The 17,562-nt window shown below is 41.5% G+C and overlaps 1 protein-coding gene across 1 annotated transcript in view; it reads left to right on the plus strand.

Moving 5' to 3' along the window:
* Positions 1 to 15,694, plus strand: part of LOC135537248 (liprin-alpha-like) — a gene marked incomplete at its 3' end in the record, with an annotated part of 28,158 nt that extends 12,464 nt beyond the window's left edge. The window contains exons 9-14 of the mRNA XM_064963430.1: positions 144 to 372; positions 673 to 712; positions 1,144 to 1,222; positions 1,448 to 1,529; positions 15,201 to 15,401; positions 15,632 to 15,694. Of these exons, the coding sequence (XP_064819502.1) occupies positions 144 to 372; positions 673 to 712; positions 1,144 to 1,222; positions 1,448 to 1,529; positions 15,201 to 15,401; positions 15,632 to 15,694 (694 nt within the window). The remainder of the gene's footprint in view (positions 1 to 143; positions 373 to 672; positions 713 to 1,143; positions 1,223 to 1,447; positions 1,530 to 15,200; positions 15,402 to 15,631) is intronic.
* Between the last annotated feature and the right edge of the window lie 1,868 nt (positions 15,695 to 17,562).

Here is a 17,562-nt window from a genome sequence, read left to right on the forward strand (position 1 = left end):
TCTGGGGTCTATCTTGGGTTAGTTCTAAGTCTTTGATGTAGTTATCATGTCTCATCCCATTGTACTCTCTGTGGTCTATCTTGGGTTAGTTCTAAGTCTTTGATGTAGTTATCATGTCTCATTGTTCTCTCTCTGTGGTGCAGGATGATCCAGGTGGAGAGGGAGTCAGCTGACCTCAGGGCAGATGAGATAGAGTCACGTGTGAACAGCGGTAGTATGGATGAACTCAATGTTACACTCCGCCCCCGAACCATGCCAACCTCAGCTACAGCCCAATCACTGGCCTCCTCCTCGTCCCCACCCACCAGTGGATGCTCTACTCCCAAACACCACGCCCACAATGCCAGCCACCAGCTGGGCATCATGACCCTGGTGACACACACACACACACACACAAACAAACAAACAAACAAACAAACAAACAAACAAACAAACAAACAAACAAACAAACAAACAAACAAACAAACAAACAAACAAACAAACAAACAAACAAACAAACAAACAAACGAGGACTAACCTGAATGCACATCTGGATTGTACTCACACAATGTTTACATGTAAAAGAAAAAGTCACTCTACTGCTGCTTATGCGTTCTCTCTTCAGTTACTAGTAACTGGTTTTGTTGTGTAACTCCTGGTAGTGTCTGTGTGTCTGCCTTCCCTCTCTAACAGCCGAGCGACTTAAGAAAACACAGCAGGAAAATAGCAGTAAGTCAGTTTTCTCTTAATCTTAACCTGACAAAACGAAGAGAGACAATATAGTTTCCAGCCTTGCTTAGAATACAGCAGTTATTTTAAGAGATTTTGGGACGTAATGAACTGAAATTAGCACAGTTTTCAAGGTTGCGATAGGAAGGAAATGATTATTCCCACTGGACAAGGTGTCACAGCCTCTGTCAGAAAGTGTTGGCTCCTATTGGAAGCCCACTGACCCTGGTAAAGGGCCTTAACTGTTTACCCCCTCCCTAGCTCTCCCTCCTCCTCTCTCTCTCATTTCCTCTCTCTCTCATTTCCTCTCCCCCTCCTCAACTCTCTCCCCCTCCTCCTCTCTCCCCCTCCCCTCCTCCCCTCTCTCCCCCTCCTCCTACTACTGAGACTACTACTATATGTAAAGGGATGTGTGTCTGCTGTGTGTCTTAGTAGACTTTGAGATGAGCATCAGAGACACCATGACTCTGGGCAAGCTGGGCTCACAGGCAGAGAGAGACCGCAGGATGAAGAAGTAAGATCTCTGCCCCCCCCCCCCCCACACACACACACACACATACACACACACACACACACACACACACACATACACACACACACACACACACACATACAAGGTCAACTAATTGTTGTCTCTGACAGTTGGATTGTGAATAACATTTTCGAAGCTGTGAAGACCTCTCTCACTATTTATCTTATCTCTCTCTTTCTCTGTCTCTCCCACCTGTCTCTATGTCAGACATGAGCTGCTAGAGGAGGCCAGGAGGAGAGGACCGCCCTTCGCCCAGTGGGATGGACCCACTGTGGTCTCCTGGCTAGAGGTATAACCTCTAACCCCTGACCACTAACCTCCACCACAACTTTACCCTTTACCTAACTCTAGCAAAAATTAAACAACCCCCTTCCCAAAACACTACCTTAACCTTAACCTACAGGATCATCCCCTGGAGTGGTATAGAAACCACTACCTAAACCTACAGTATCATCACCTGGAGTGGTATATAAACCACTACCTAAACCTACAGTATCATCACCTGGAGTGGTATATAAACCACTACCTTAACCTTAACCCACAGTATCATCACCTGGAGTGGTATATAAACCACTACCTTAACCTTAACCTACAGTATCATCACCTGTAGCGGTATATAAACCATTACCTTAACCTACTGTATCATCACCTGGAGTGGTATATAAACCACTACCTTAACCTACTGTATCATCACCTGGAGTGGTATATAAACCACTACCTTAACCTACAGGATCATCCCCTGGAGTGGTATATAAACCACTATCTTAACCTACAGTATCATCACCTGGAGTGGTATATAAACCACAACCTTAACCTACTGTATCATCACCTGGAGTGGTATATAAACCACTACCTTAACCTTAACCCACAGTATCATCACCTGGAGTGGTATATAAACCACTACCTTAACCTTAACCTACAGTATCATCACCTGTAGCGGTATATAAACCATTACCTTAACCTACTGTATCATCACCTGGAGTGGTATATAAACCACTACCTTAACCTACTGTATCATCACCTGGAGTGGTATATAAACCACTACCTTAACCTACAGGATCATCCCCTGGAGTGGTATATAAACCACTATCTTAACCTACAGTATCATCACCTGGAGTGGTATATAAACCACAACCTTAACCTACTGTATCATCACCTGGAGTGGTATATAAACCACTACCTTAACCTACAGTATCATCACCTGGAGTGGTATATAAACCACAACCTTAACCTACTGTATCATCACCTGGAGTGGTATATAAACCACTACCTTAACCTACAGTATCATCACCTGGAGTGGTATATAAACCACAACCTTAACCTACTGTATCATCACCTGGAGTGGTATATAAACCACTACCTTAACCTACAGTAGCATCACCTGGAGTGGTATATAAACCACAACCTTACCCTACAGTATCATCACCTGGAGTGGTATATAAACCACTATCTTAACCTACAGTATCATCACCTGGAGTGGTATATAAACCACTATCTTAACCTACAGTATCATCACCTGGAGTGGTATATAAACCACTATCTTAACCTACAGTATCATCACCTGGAGTGGTATATAAACCACTACCTTAACCTACAGTATCATCACCTGGAGTGGTATATAAACCACTATCTTAACCTACAGTATCATCACCTGGAGTGGTATATAAACCACTATCTTAACCTACAGTATCATCACCTGGAGTGGTATATAAACCACTATCTTAACCTACAGGATCATCACCTGGAGTGGTATATAAACCACTATCTTAACCTACAGTATCATCACCTGGAGTGGTATATAAACCACTACCTTAACCTACAGTATCATCACCTGGAGTGGTATATAAACCACTATCTTAACCTACAGTATCATCACCTGGAGTGGTATATAAACCACTATCTTAACCTACAGTATCATCACCTGGAGTGGTATATAAACCACTATCTTAACCTACAGTATCATCACCTGGAGTGGTATATAAACCACTATCTTAACCTACAGGATCATCACCTGGAGTGGTATATAAACCACTATCTTAACCTACAGGATCATCACCTGGAGTGGTATATAAACCACTACCTTAACCTACAGTAGCATCACCTGGAGTGGTATATAAACCACTACCTTAACCTTAACCTACAGTATCATCACCTGGAGTGGTATATAAACCACTACCTTAACCTACAGTATCATCACCTGGAGTGGTATATAAACCACTACCTTAAACTACAGTATCATCACCTGGAGTGGTATATAAACCACAACCTTAACCTTAACCTACAGTATCATCACCTGGAGTGGTATATAAACCACTACCTTAACCTACAGAATCATCACCTGGAGTGGTATATAAACCACTACCTTAACCTACAGTATCATCACCTGGAGTGGTATATAAACCACAACCTTAACCTTAACCTACAGTATCATCACCTGGAGTGGTATATAAACCACTACCTTAACCTACAGTATCATCACCTGGAGTGGTATATAAACCAAAACCTTAACCTACTGTATCATCACCTGGAGTGGTATATAAACCACTACCTTAACCTACAGTATCATCACCTGGAGTGGTATATAAACCACTACCTTAACCTACAGTATCATAAGCTGGAGTGGTATATTAACCACTATCTTAACCTACTGTATCATCCCCTGGAGTGGTATATAAACCACTACCTTAACCTACAGTATCATAAGCTGGAGAGGTATATAAACCACTACCTTAACCTACAGTATCATCATCTGGAGTGGTATATAAACCACTACCTTAACCTTAACCTACTGTATCATCACCTGTAGTGGTATATAAACCACTACCTTAACCTACAGTATCATCACCTGGAGTGGTATATAAACCACTATCTTAACCTACAGGATCATCACCTGGAGTGGTATATAAACCACTATCTTAACCTACAGGATCATCACCTGGAGTGGTATATAAACCACTATCTTAACCTACAGTATCATCACCTGGAGTGGTATATAAACCACTATCTTAACCTACAGGATCATCACCTGCAGTGGTATATAAACCACTATCTTAACCTACAGGATCATCACCTGGAGTGGTATATAAACCACTATCTTAACCTACAGGATCATCACCTGGAGTGGTATATAAACCACTATCTTAACCTACAGTATCATCACCTGGAGTGGTATATAAACCACTATCTTAACCTACAGTATCATCACCTGGAGTGGTATATAAACCACAACCTTAACCTACTGTATCATCACCTGGAGTGGTATATAAACCACTACCTTAACCTACAGTATCATCACCTGGAGTGGTATATAAACCACTACCTTAACCTTAACCTACAGTATCATCACCTGGAGTGGTATATAAACCACTACCTTAACCTACAGTATCATCACCTGGAGTGGTATATAAACCACTACCTTAACCTACAGTATCATCACCTGGAGTGGTATATAAACCACCACCTTAACCTTAACCTACAGTATCATCACCTGGAGTGGTATATAAACCACTACCTTAACCTACAGAATCATCACCTGGAGTGGTATATAAACCACTACCTTAACCTACAGTATCATCACCTGGAGTGGTATATAAACCACTACCTTAACCTACAGAATCATCACCTGGAGTGGTATATAAACCACTACCTTAACCTACAGTATCATCACCTGGAGTGGTATATAAACCACCACCTTAACCTTAACCTACAGTATCATCACCTGGAGTGGTATATAAACCACTACCTTAACCTACAGAATCATCACCTGGAGTGGTATATAAACCACTACCTTAACCTACAGTATCATCACCTGGAGTGGTATATAAACCACAACCTTAACCTTAACCTACAGTATCCTCACCTGGAGTGGTATATAAACCACTACCTTAACCTACAGTATCATCACCTGGAGTGGTATATAAACCACCACCGTAACCTAGAGTATCATCACCTGGAGTGGTATATAAACACTACCTTAACCTACAGTATCATAAGCTGGAGTGGTATATAAACCACTATCTTAACCTACAGTATCATCACCTGGAGTGGTATATAAACCACTACCTTAACCTACAGTATCATCACCTGGAGTGGTATATAAACCACTACCTTAACCTACAGTATCATAAGCTGGAGAGGTATATAAACCACTACCTTAACCTACAGTATCATCATCTGGAGTGGTATATAAACCACTACCTTAACCTTAACCTACTGTATCATCACCTGTAGTGGTATATAAACCACTACCTTAACCTACAGTATCATCACCTGGAGTGGTATATAAACCACTACCTTACCCTACAGTATCATCACCTGGAGTGGTATATAAACCACTACCTTACCCTACAGTATCATAAGCTGGAGAGGTATATAAACCACTACCTTAACCTACAGTATCATCATCTGGAGTGGTATATAAACCACTACCTTAACCTTAACCTACTGTATCATCACCTGTAGTGGTATATAAACCACTACCTTAACCTACAGTATCATCACCTGGAGTGGTATATAAACCACTACCTTACCCTACAGTATCATCACCTGGAGTGGTATATAAACCACTACCTTACCCTACAGTATCATCACCTGGAGTGGTATATAAACCACTACCTTAACCTACAGTATCATAAGCTGGAGAGGTATATAAACCACTACCTTAACCTACAGTATCATCATCTGGAGTGGTATATAAACCACTACCTTAACCTTAACCTACTGTATCATCACCTGTAGTGGTATATAAACCACTACCTTAACCTACAGTATCATCACCTGGAGTGGTATATAAACCACTACCTTACCCTACAGTATCATCACCTGGAGTGGTATATAAACCACTACCTTACCCTACAGTATCATCACCTGGAGTGGTATATAAACCACTACCTTACCCTACAGTATCATCACCTGGAGTGGTATATAAACCACTACCTTACCCTACAGTATCATCACCTGGAGTGGTATATAAACCACTACCTTACCCTACAGTATCATCACCTGGAGTGGTATATAAACCACTACCTTACCCTACAGTATCATCACCTGGAGTGGTATATAAACCACTACCTTACCCTACAGTATCATCACCTGGAGTGGTATATAAACCACTACCTTACCCTACAGTATCATCACCTGGAGTGGTATATAAACCACTACATTAACCTACAGTATCATCACCTGGAGTGGTATATAAACCACTACATTAACCTACAGTATCATCACCTGGAGTGGTATATAAACCACTACCTTAACCTACAGTATCATCACCTGGAGTGGTATATAAACCACAACCTTAACCTTAACCTACAGTATCATCACCTGGAGTGGTATATAAACCACTACCTTAACCTACAGTATCATCACCTGGAGTGGTATATAAACCACTACCTTAACCTACAGTATCATCACCTGGAGTGGTATATAAACCACAACCTTAACCTACTGTATCATCACCTGGAGTGGTATATAAACCACTACCTTAACCTACAGTATCATCACCTGGAGTTGTATATAAACCACTACCTTAACCTACAGTATCATAAGCTGGAGTGGTATATTAACCACTATCTTAACCTACTGTATCATCCCCTGGAGTGGTATATAAACCACTACCTTAACCTAGAGTATCATCCCCTGGAGTGGTATATAAACCACTACCTTAACCTACAGTATCATAAGCTGGAGAGGTATATAAACCACTACCTTAACCTACAGTATCATCATCTGGAGTGGTATATAAACCACTACCTTAACCTTAACCTACTGTATCATCACCTGTAGTGGTATATAAACCAGTACCTTAACCTACAGTATCATCACCTGGAGTGGTATATAAACCACTACCTTACCCTACAGTATCATCACCTGGAGTGGTATGTAAGCCACTACCTTACCCTACAGTATCATCACCTGGAGTGGTATATAAACCACTACCTTACCCTACAGTATCATCACCTGGAGTGGTATATAAACCACTACCTTACCCTACAGTATCATCACCTGGAGTGGTATATAAACCACTACCTTACCCTACAGTATCATCACCTGGAGTGGTATATAAACCACTACCTTACCCTACAGTATCATCACCTGGAGTGGTATATAAACCACTACCTTACCCTACAGTATCATCACCTGGAGTGGTATATAAACCACTACATTAACCTACAGTATCATCACCTGGAGTGGTATATAAACCACTACATTAACCTACAGTATCATCACATGGAGTGGTATATAAACCACTACATTAACCTACAGTATCATCACCTGGAGTGGTATATAAACCACTACATTAACCTACAGTATCATCACCTGGAGTGGTATATAAACCACTACATTAACCTACAGTATCATCACCTGGAGTGGTATATAAACCATTACCTTAACCTACAGTATCATCACCTGGAGTGGTATATAAACCACTACATTAACCTTAACCTACAGTATCATCACCTGGAGTGGTATATAAACCACTATCTTAACCTACAGGATCATCACCTGGAGTGGTATATAAACCACCACCTTAACCTACAGTATCATCACCTGGAGTGGTATATAAACCACTACCTTAACCTACAGTATCATCACCTGGAGTGGTATATAAACCACTACCTTAACCTACAGTATCATCACCTGGAGTGGTATATAAACCACTACCTTAACCTACAGTATCATCACCTGTAGTGGTATATAAACCACTACCTTAACCTACAGTATCATCACCTGGAGTGGTATATAAACCACCACCTTAACCTACAGTATCATCACCTGGAGTGGTATATAAACCACTACCTTACCCTACAGTATCATCACCTGTAGTGGTATATAAACCACTACATTAACCTTAACCTACAGTATCATCACCTGGAGTGGTATATAAACCACTACATTAACCTTAACCTACAGTATCATCACCTGGAGTGGTATATAAACCACTACCTTAACCTACAGTATCATCACCTGGAGTGGTATATAAACCACTACCTTAACCTTAACCTACAGTATCATCACCTGGAGTGGTATATAAACCACTATCTTAACCTACAGGATCATCACCTGGAGTGGTATATAAACCACTACCTTACCCTACAGTATCATCACCTGGAGTGGTATATAAACCACTACCTTAACCTACATTATCATCACCTGGAGTGGTATATAAACCACTACATTAACCTTAACCTACAGTATCATCACCTGGAGTGGTATATAAACCACTACCTTAACCTACAGTATCATCACCTGGAGTGGTATATAAACCACTACCTTAACCTACAGTATCATCACCTGTAGTGGTATATAAACCACTACCTTAACCTACAGTATCATCACCTGGAGTGGTATATAAACCACTACCTTACCCTACAGTATCATCACCTGGAGTGGTATATAAACCACTACCTTAACCTACAGTATCATCACCTGTAGTGATATATAAACCACTACCTAACCTACAGTATCATCACCTGTAGTGGTATATAAACCACTACCTAACCTACAGTATCATCACCTGGAGTGGTATATAAACCACTTCCTTAACCTACAGTATCATCACCTGTAGCGGTATATAAACCACTACATTAACCTACAGTATCATCACCTGTAGTGGTATATAAACCACTATCTTAACCTACAGGATCATCACCTGGAGTGGTATATAAACCACTATCTTAACCTACAGTATCATCACCTGGAGTGGTATATAAACCACTACCTTAACCTTAACCTACAGTATCATCACCTGGAGTGGTATATAAACCACTACCTTAACCTTAACCTACAGTATCATCACCTGGAGTGGTATATAAACCACTACCTTAACCTACAGTATCATCACCTGTAGTGGTATATAAACCACTACCTTAACCTACAGTATCATCACCTGGAGTGGTATATAAACCACTACCTTAACCTACAGTATCATCACCTGTAGTGGTATATAAACCACTACCTAACCTACAGTATCATCACCTGTAGTGGTATATAAACCACTTCCTTAACCTACAGTATCATCACCTGGAGTGGTATATAAACCACTTCCTTAACCTACAGTATCATCACCTGTAGCTGTATATAAACCACTACATTAACCTACAGTATCATCACCTGTAGTGGTATATAAACCACTATCTTAACCTACAGGATCATCACCTGGAGTGGTATATAAACCACTATCTTAACCTACAGGATCATCACCTGGAGTGGTATATAAACCACTATCTTAACCTACAGGATCATCACCTGGAGTGGTATATAAACCACTACCTTAACCTTAACCTACAGTATCATCACCTGGAGTGGTATATAAACCACTATCTTAACCTACTGTATCATCACCTGGAGTGGTATATAAACCACTATCTTAACCTACAGGATCATCACCTGGTGTGGTATATAAACCACTACCTTAACCTACAGTATCATCACCTGGAGTGGTATATAAACCACTACCTTAACCTACAGGATCATCACCTGGAGTGGTATATAAACCACTACCTTAACCTACAGTATCATCACCTGGAGTGGTATATAAACCACTATCTTAACCTACAGTATCATCACCTGGAGTGGTATATAAACCACTACCTAACCTACAGTATCATCACCTGGAGTGGTATATAAACCACTATCTTAACCTACAGTATCATCACCAGGAGTGGTATATAAACCACTACCTTACCCTACAGTATCATCACCTGGAGTAGTATATAAACCACTATCTTAACCTACAGTATCATCACCTGGAGTGGTATATAAACCACTATCTTAACCTACAGTATCATCACCTGGAGTGGTATATAAACCACTATCTTAACCTACAGTATCATCACCTGGAGTGGTATATAAACCACTACCTTAACCTACAGTATCATCACCTGGAGTGGTATATAAACCACTACCTTAACCTACAGTATCATCACCTGTAGTGGTATATAAACCACTACCTAACCTACAGTATCATCACCTGTAGTGGTATATAAACCACTACCTAACCTACAGTATCATCACCTGGAGTGGTATATAAACCACTTCCTTAACCCACAGTATCATCACCTGTAGCTGTATATAAACCACTACATTAACCTACAGTATCATCACCTGTAGTGGTATATAAACCACTATCTTAACCTACAGGATCATCACCTGGAGTGGTATATAAACCACTACCTTAACCTTAACCTACAGTATCATCACCTGGAGTGGTATATAAACCACTACATTAACCTTAACCTACAGTATCATCACCTGGAGTGGTATATAAACCACTACCTTAACCTACAGTATCATCACCTGGAGTGGTATATAAACCACTATCTTAACCTACAGTATCATCACCTGGAGTGGTATATAAACCACTACCTTAACCTACAGTATCCTTACCTGGAGTGGTATATAAACCACTATCTTAACCTACAGTATCATCACCTGGAGTGGTATATAAACCACTACCTAACCTACAGTATCATCACCTGGAGTGGTATATAAACCACTATCTTAACCTACAGTATCATCACCTGGAGTGGTATATAAACCACTACCTTACCCTACAGTATCATCACCTGGAGTAGTATATAAACCACTATCTTAACCTACAGTATCATCACCTGGAGTGGTATATAAACCACTATCTTAACCTACAGTATCATCACCTGTAGTGGTATATAAACCACTACCTAACCTACAGTATCATCACCTGGAGTGGTATATAAACCACTTCCTTAACCTACAGTATCATCACCTGTAGCTGTATATAAACCACTACATTAACCTACAGTATCATCACCTGTAGTGGTATATAAACCACTATCTTAACCTACAGGATCATTACCTGGAGTGGTATATAAACCACTATCTTAACCTACAGGATCATCACCTGGAGTGGTATATAAACCACTATCTTAACCTACAGTATCATCACCTGGAGTGGTATATAAACCACTATCTTAACCTACAGTATCGTCACCTGGAGTGGTATATAAACCACTATCTTAACCTACAGGATCATCACCTGGAGTGGTATATAAACCACTACCTTAACCTACAGTATCATCACCTGGAGTGGTATATAAACCACTATCTTAACCTACAGTATCATCACCTGGAGTGGTATATAAACCACTACCTTAACCTACAGTATCATCACCTGGAGTGGTATATAAACCACTATCTTAACCTACAGTATCATCACCTGGAGTGGTATATAAACCACTACCTAACCTACAGTATCATCACCTGGAGTGGTATATAAACCACTATCTTAACCTACAGTATCATCACCAGGAGTGGTATATAAACCACTACCTTACCCTACAGTATCATCACCTGGAGTAGTATATAAACCACTATCTTAACCTACAGTATCATCACCTGGAGTGGTATATAAACCACTATCTTAACCTACAGTATCATCACCTGGAGTGGTATATAAACCACTATCTTAACCTACAGTATCATCACCTGGAGTGGTATATAAACCACTATCTTAACCTACAGGATCATCACCTGGAGTGGTATATAAACCACTACCCTAACCTACAGTATCATCACCTGTAGTGGTATATAAACCACTACCTTAACCTACAGTATCATCACCTGTAGTGGTATATAAACCACTACCTAACCTACAGTATCATCACCTGGAGTGGTATATAAACCACTTCCTTAACCTACAGTATCATCACCTGTAGTGGTATATAAACCACTACATTAACCTACAGTATCATCACCTGTAGTTGTATATAAACCACTATCTTAACCTACAGGATCATCACCTGGAGTGGTATATAAACCACTACCTTAACCTTAACCTACAGTATCATCACCTGGAGTGGTATATAAACCACTACATTAACCTTAACCTACAGTATCATCACCTGGAGTGGTATATAAACCACTACCTTAACCTACAGTATCATCACCTGGAGTGGTATATAAACCACTATCTTAACCTACAGTATCATCACCTGGAGTGGTATATAAACCACTACCTTAACCTACAGTATCATCACCTGGAGTGGTATATAAACCACTATCTTAACCTACAGTATCATCACCTGGAGTGGTATATAAACCACTACCTAACCTACAGTATCATCACCTGGAGTGGTATATAAACCACTATCTTAACCTACAGTATCATCACCTGGAGTGGTATATAAACCACTACCTTACCCTACAGTATCATCACCTGGAGTAGTATATAAACCACTATCTTAACCTACAGTATCATCACCTGGAGTGGTATATAAACCACTATCTTAACCTACAGTATCATCACCTGTAGTGGTATATAAACCACTACCTAACCTACAGTATCATCACCTGTAGTGGTATATAAACCACTACCTAACCTACAGTATAATCACCTGGAGTGGTATATAAACCACTTCCTTAACCTACAGTATCATCACCTGTAGCTGTATATAAACCACTACATTAACCTACAGTATCATCACCTGTAGTGGTATATAAACCACTATCTTAACCTACAGGATCATCACCTGGAGTGGTATATAAACCACTATCTTAACCTACAGGATCATCACCTGGAGTGGTATATAAACCACTATCTTAACCTACAGGATCATCACCTGGAGTGGTATATAAACCACTATCTTAACCTACAGTATCATCACCTGGAGTGGTATATAAACCACTATCTTAACCTACAGTATCATCACCTGGAGTGGTATATAAACCACTATCTTAACCTACAGGATCATCACCTGGAGTGGTATATAAACCACTACCTTAACCTACAGTATCATCACCTGGAGTGGTATATAAACCACTATCTTAACCTACAGTATCATCACCTGGAGTGGTATATAAACCACTACCTTAACCTACAGGATCATCACCTGGAGTGGTATATAAACCACTATCTTAACCTACAGTATCATCACCTGGAGTGGTATATAAACCACTACCTTAACCTACAGTATCATCACCTGGAGTGGTATATAAACCACTATCTTAACCTACAGTATCATCACCTGGAGTGGTATATAAACCACTACCTTAACCTACAGTATCATCACCTGGAGTAGTATATAAACCACTATCTTAACCTACAGTATCATCACCTGGAGTGGTATATAAACCACTATCTTAACCTACAGTATCATCACCTGGAGTGGTATATAAACCACTATCTTAACCTACAGTATCATCACCTGGAGTGGTATATAAACCACTACCTTAACCTACAGTATCATCACCTGGAGTGGTATATAAACCACTACCTTAACCTACAGTATCATCACCTGTAGTGGTATATAAACCACTACCTTAACCTACAGTATCATCACCTGTAGTGGTATATAAACCACTACCTTAACCTACAGTATCATCACCTGGAGTGGTATATAAACCACTTCCTTAACCCACAGTATCATCACCTGTAGCTGTATATAAACCACTACATTAACCTACAGTATCATCACCTGTAGTGGTATATAAACCACTATCTTAACCTACAGGATCATCACCTGGAGTGGTATATAAACCACTACCTTAACCTTAACCTACAGTATCATCACCTGGAGTGGTATATAAACCACTACATTAACCTTAACCTACAGTATCATCACCTGGAGTGGTATATAAACCACTACCTTAACCTACAGTATCATCACCTGGAGTGGTATATAAACCACTATCTTAACCTACAGTATCATCACCTGGAGTGGTATATAAACCACTATCTTAACCTACAGTATCATCACCTGGAGTGGTATATAAACCACTACCTTACCCTACAGTATCATCACCTGGAGTGGTATATAAACCACTATCTTAACCTACAGTATCATCACCTGGAGTGGTATATAAACCACTATCTTAACCTACAGTATCATCACCTGGAGTGGTATATAAACCACTATCTTAACCTACAGTATCATCACCTGGAGTGGTATATAAACCACTATCTTAACCTACAGTATCATCACCTGGAGTGGTATATAAACCACTATCTTAACCTACAGTATCATCACCTGGAGTGGTATATAAACCACTACCTTAACCTACAGTATCATCACCTGGAGTGGTATATAAACCACTATCTTAACCTACAGTATCATCACCTGGAGTGGTATATAAACCACTACCTTAACCTACTGTATCATCACCTGGAGTGGTATATAAACCACTACCTTAACCTACTGTATCATCACCTGGAGTGGTATATAAACCACTACCTTAACCTACTGTATCATCACCTGGAGTGGTATATAAACCACTATCTTAACCTACAGTATCATCACCTGGAGTGGTATATAAACCACTACCTTAACCTACTGTATCATCACCTGGAGTGGTATATAAACCACTACCTTAACCTACAGGATCATCACCTGGAGTGGTATATAAACCACTACCTTACCCTACAGTATCATCACCTGGAGTGGTATATAAACCACTATCTTAACCTACAGTATCATCACCTGGAGTGGTATATAAACCACTATCTTAACCTACAGTATCATCACCTGGAGTGGTATATAAACCACTACCTTAACCTACAGTATCATCACCTGGAGTGGTATATAAACCACTATCTTAACCTACAGTATCATCACCTGGAGTGGTATATAAACCACTATCTTAACCTACAGTATCATCACCTGGAGTGGTATATAAACCACTACCTTAACCTACAGGATCATCACCTGGAGTGGTATATAAACCACTACCTTACCCTACTGTATCATCACCTGGAGTGGTATATAAACCACTACCTTAACCTACAGGATCATCACCTGGAGTGGTATATAAACCACTACCTTACCCTACAGTATCATCACCTGGAGTGGTATATAAACCACTATCTTAACCTACAGTATCATCACCTGGAGTGGTATATAAACCACTACCTTAACCTACAGTATCATCACCTGGAGTGGTATACAGTGTGAGATGATGATGATGATTATGTCTCCAATCTCTCCAGCTGTGGCTGGGGATGCCCTCCGGGTACGTGGCAGCGTGTCGTGCCAACGTGAAGAGCGGTGCCATCTTGTCGGCCCTGTCTGACACAGAGATCCAGAGGGAGATTGGCATCAGTAACCCCCTGCACCGCCTCAAATTGAGACTGGCCATCCAGGAGATGGTCTCCCTCACCAGCCCCTCTGCCTCGCTCACCTCTAGAACGGTACTCACACCCACAATGCCCCTCACCTGTCACTTCTCACTTCTGACTCTGTAATGGTAGTGCTTTTGACAGTACTCTTCACTCTGTCCACTGGGCTGCATGGGGTGGAATGGGAACCCTACTCTCTCATCAATGTCCCAGATACTGCCTGTCTGACATACACTGCCTTTCACTGAAGACTCTGTATGTGTGTGTGTGTGTATGTGTGCGTGTGCTCTCCCTCTGTGCAGTCCTCCGGAAATGTGTGGTTGACTCATGAAGAGATGGAGAACCTGACTTCCTCCACTAAAGCGGTCAGTACCATCTGGGTGACTCTCTCCTCACACACACACACACACACACACACACACACACACACACACACACACACACACACACACACACACACACACACACACACACACACACACACACACACACACACACACTGCCTCGCCTCGCCGTGGTTCACATATTTGTTGTCCTTCCTCAACCCCTCCCCTCCAGCCTCAAATAACTACAAAGCATCCTGCCTGCCTGCCTGCCAACCTGCCTGCCTGTCTTTGGTAGCATATTAGGTTCTGTTGTTCCGATTTGTTATTGAGAATCGATTTAGGCTGGTTGTCTGTGGTGTGTTGTTGTTGTGTGGTGGTGGTGTGTGTGGTGTGGTGCTGTGTGTTGTGTGGTGGTGTGTATTGTGTGGTGTGGTGTTGTGTTGTGTGGTGGTGTTGTGTGGTGTTGTGTGGTGGTGGTGGTGATGTGTTGTGTGGTGTGTGGTGGTGCTGTGTGGTGTGTGGTGTTGTGTGTTGTAGTGGTGTTGTGTGGTGGTGGTGTGTGGTGTTGTGTGGTTGTGTGGTGTGTTGTTGTGTGGTGGTGTGTGTTGTATGTTGTGGTGTGGTGTGGTGGTGGTGTATGGTGTTGTGTGGTATTGTGTTGTGTGGTGGTTTTGTGGTGTGGTGGTGGTGTATTTTGTGGTGTGGTGTGTGTTGTGTGGTGGTGTTGTGTGGTGTGGTGTTTTTTTTGGTGTGGTGGTGGTGTGGTGGTGGTGTATGGTGTGGTGTGGTGTTGTGTTGTTGTGTGTTGTATGTTGTGGTGTGGTGTGGTGGTGGTGTATGGTGTTGTGTGGTATTGTGTTGTGTGGTGGTTTTGTGGTGTGGTGGTGGTGTATTGTGTGGTGTGGTGTGTGTTATGTGGTGGTGTTGTGTGGTGTGGTGTGTGTTGTTGTGTGGTGTTGTTGTGTGGTGGTGGTGTGTGGTGTGGTGTGGTGTGTGGTGTGTGGTGTGTGGTATTGTGTGTTGTTGTGTGTTGTTGTGGTGTTGTGTAGTGGTGTTGTGTGGTGGTGGTGTGTGGTGTTGTGTGTTGTTGTGTGGTGTATTGTTGTGTGGTGGTGTGTGTTGTATGTTGTGGTGTTGTGTGGTGGTTTTGTGGTGTGTGGTGTGGTGGTGTGTGGTGTGGTGGTGTGTGGTGTGGTGTTGTGTGGTGTGGTTTTGTGTTGTGTGTTGTTGTGTGTTGTATGTTGTGGTGTTGTGTGGTGGTTTGGTGGTATGGTGTTGGTGTATGGTGTTGTGTGGTGTGTGGTATTGTGTGTTGTTGTGTGTTGTAGTGGTGTTGTGTGGTGTTGTGTGGTGGTGGTGTGTTGTGTGGTGGTGGTGTGTGGTGTATTGTGTGGTGGTGTTGTGTGGTGTGGTGGTGTTGTGTGTTGTTGTGTGGTATTGTGTGTTGTTGTGTGTTGTAGTGGTGTTGTGTGGTGGTGGTGTGTGGTGTTGTGTGTTGTTGTGTGGTGGTGTGTGTGTTGTTGTGTGGTCTGGTGGTGGTGTTGTATGTTGTGTTGTTGTGTGGTGGTGTGTGTGTTGTGTGTGGTGGTTTTGTGGTGTGGTGGTGGTGTGATGGTGGTGTGTGATGTTGTGTGGTGCTGTGTGTTGTGGTGTGTTGTGTGGTGTGGTGGTGGTGTGTGGTGTTGTGTGTTGTTGTGTGGTGGTATGTGTTGTGTGGTGGTGTTGTGTGTTGTGTGGTGTTGTATGTTATTGTGTTGTTGTTGTGTGGTGTGGTGTTGTGAGTTGTTGTGTGGTGTGTTGAGGTGTTGTACTGTGTCATACTGTGCCTTATTGTGTTGAATTGTGTCTCAGTATTTGGTCAGTCATTCTCTCAGTAACACAGTCTGGTACAGTTGATCCATCAGTGC

This window comes from Oncorhynchus masou, unplaced genomic scaffold (assembly GCF_036934945.1).
Source record: "Oncorhynchus masou masou isolate Uvic2021 unplaced genomic scaffold, UVic_Omas_1.1 unplaced_scaffold_732, whole genome shotgun sequence".
In the NCBI taxonomy this organism is placed as follows: Eukaryota; Metazoa; Chordata; class Actinopteri; order Salmoniformes; family Salmonidae; genus Oncorhynchus; species Oncorhynchus masou.